General features: G+C 47.9%; 1 protein-coding gene across 1 annotated transcript in view; it reads right to left on the bottom strand.

Moving 5' to 3' along the window:
* The window catches only part of Lpar2 (lysophosphatidic acid receptor 2), a 5083-nt gene that overhangs the window by 728 nt on the left and 2290 nt on the right, over nucleotides 1-2065 (bottom strand). The window contains exon 2 of the mRNA XM_005409641.2: nucleotides 2-230. Within this exon, the coding sequence (XP_005409698.1) occupies nucleotides 2-230 (229 nt within the window). The remainder of the gene's footprint in view (nucleotide 1; nucleotides 231-2065) is intronic.

The following is a 2065-nucleotide window of genomic DNA, read 5'->3' as shown; positions in this document are numbered from 1 at the left end:
GCGGGCCGACTCCCGGGCGGAGCGGCGCAGGCACGGGCAGCACAGCAGGCGGCGGAAGGTGCGGCGCATCTCGGCGTCCCGGCAGGAGTACACGGCCGCGTTGACCAGGGAGTTGGCCTCCGCCAACAGCAGGAAGTACTTCTCCACCGCCAGGACGTTGCACGACTTGCAGTCCAGGCCGTCCAGAAGCAGCACCACCTGGCCCGGCGTCCAGCAGACCACGAAGGCCCCTGTGGGGAGGCTGGGTGAGCAGGCGCCGGGGGCCGCGGGGGCCCCACAGCCCGGCGCGGGGCGGCTGCCGTCCCCGCGGGCCCTGGCGAGGACGCGGACCCGCGAGGAGGACAGAGCTCTCCTAAGTGCCTCAAGCTGGCAGGGCCCTGGGCGCCTCTCTACGGAGATTTCTTCAGCAGGGAGGAAGCGCTCCCTGTGGGAGGCCGGGTGCCTGGGGGAAAGGGGTCATTAGCAACAGTCCCTCCCTGTTCTGGGGGCAAGATGTATCCTTATCCGGATCCTTCTCCATCCTGATAGCCAGAGAGACCACAGTACCCCCTGCAAGAATCTCTCTGGAGCCAGGTGGGGTGGTGCACACCTGTAATCCCAGCTGCCAGGGAGGCTGAGGCAGGAGGGTCACAAGTTTGAGGCCAGTGCGAGCAACTGAGACCTTGTCTCAAAAAAAAAAAAAAAAAAAGTTTATGTATACACAGGATAGCAGGGATAACTGTACTACTAACACTTGCTGGTTTATTGAAAGGAACTTACTGTGTAATTGCTTGATCAATCTTGCATGCCTACACCTGGCTGTAAGTGCAACCATTTTGAAGATAACATTATGTAATATAACAACCACTGTTAATATCCTGTCACCTTGTTTTGAAATTCTGTATCATTTTTATTGTTCTCTATGCTGTTTTAAGTATTTGTTTTTGTTATTTCGTTTTTTTTTTCTTTTGTCTTTAAAATGAAAAACAAAATTTATATGTATATACCAGGATAGCTGGGATAGGTGTACTGCTGTTGTCTGTGGTTTATTGAAAGGAACAGTCAATGCTTAAAATTTTCTTTTTCCTTGACCAATTTTGCACGCTTGAATCTCGTCATCAGAATGAGGGATCTGAAAACAGTAATACTCAGTATAAGAACCATTGCTGAACTCCTGCCACCTTGTATGGTGAAGCTCTGCATCATTTCCAATGTTTTTTTTTATTACTTGCTACTATCTTTGATTGTCTGATCAACCTTACATTCTTAAGTCTGGTGGACTGAGCAACTTTGCTGAAGATAGCAGTATGTAATGTAGCACTGTTAATTCCTATCATTTTGTTTTGAGGTAATGTATCGTTTTTGTTGTTTCTGTGTTGCTTTGATTTTGTCCTCATCATTTTGTTAGTTGTTTTTAAGTTTCTAATTTTTAATTTTTTTTGTCTTTTTGAGACAAGGTTTCACTATGCAGTTCAGGCTGGCTTTGCGCTCACTTTGTAGCCCAGGCTGGTCTCAAACTCCCAAGGATCCTCCTGTCTCAGCCTCCCAAGTGCTGGGATTACAGGGATGGGTCACCATGCCCAGCCTAGTTTTTTAATCTTTAAAACAAAAAAATAAAATAAAATAGTCTAAAAAAAAAAAGCTGAGCACAGTTGCACACTCTGATATTCCAACTACCTAAGAGGCTGAGACAGGAAGATTGCAAATTTGAGGCCAACATGGGCTAGCCATTTATTGACTGATTGATTGATTGATTGATTGTCTTTTTGAGACAGGGTCTCACTGTGCAGTTCAGCCTGGCCTTGAGCTCACTTATGTAGCCTAGGCTGGTCTTGAACTCCAATGATCCTCCTGCCTCAGCCTCCAGAATGCTGGGAGTATAGGCGTGCGCCACCATGCCTGGCTACGTAGGCAATTAAGTGCAACCTTGTCACAAAATGGAAAGACTGTTTGTAATCTCAGCACTCTGAGAGGCTGAGACAGGAGGGAGTTTGCAAGTTTGAGCCTAACCTGGCCTACTTAAAGAGATCCTGTCTCAAAGAAGATAAGAAGGGAGTGGTGGCACATGCCCGTAATCCCAGCTCTG

Source organism: Chinchilla lanigera, unplaced genomic scaffold (assembly GCF_000276665.1).
Source record: "Chinchilla lanigera isolate Chin_1 unplaced genomic scaffold, ChiLan1.0 scaffold00123, whole genome shotgun sequence".
In the NCBI taxonomy this organism is placed as follows: Eukaryota; Metazoa; Chordata; class Mammalia; order Rodentia; family Chinchillidae; genus Chinchilla; species Chinchilla lanigera.
This window is presented reverse-complemented; position numbering and strand designations above follow the sequence as displayed.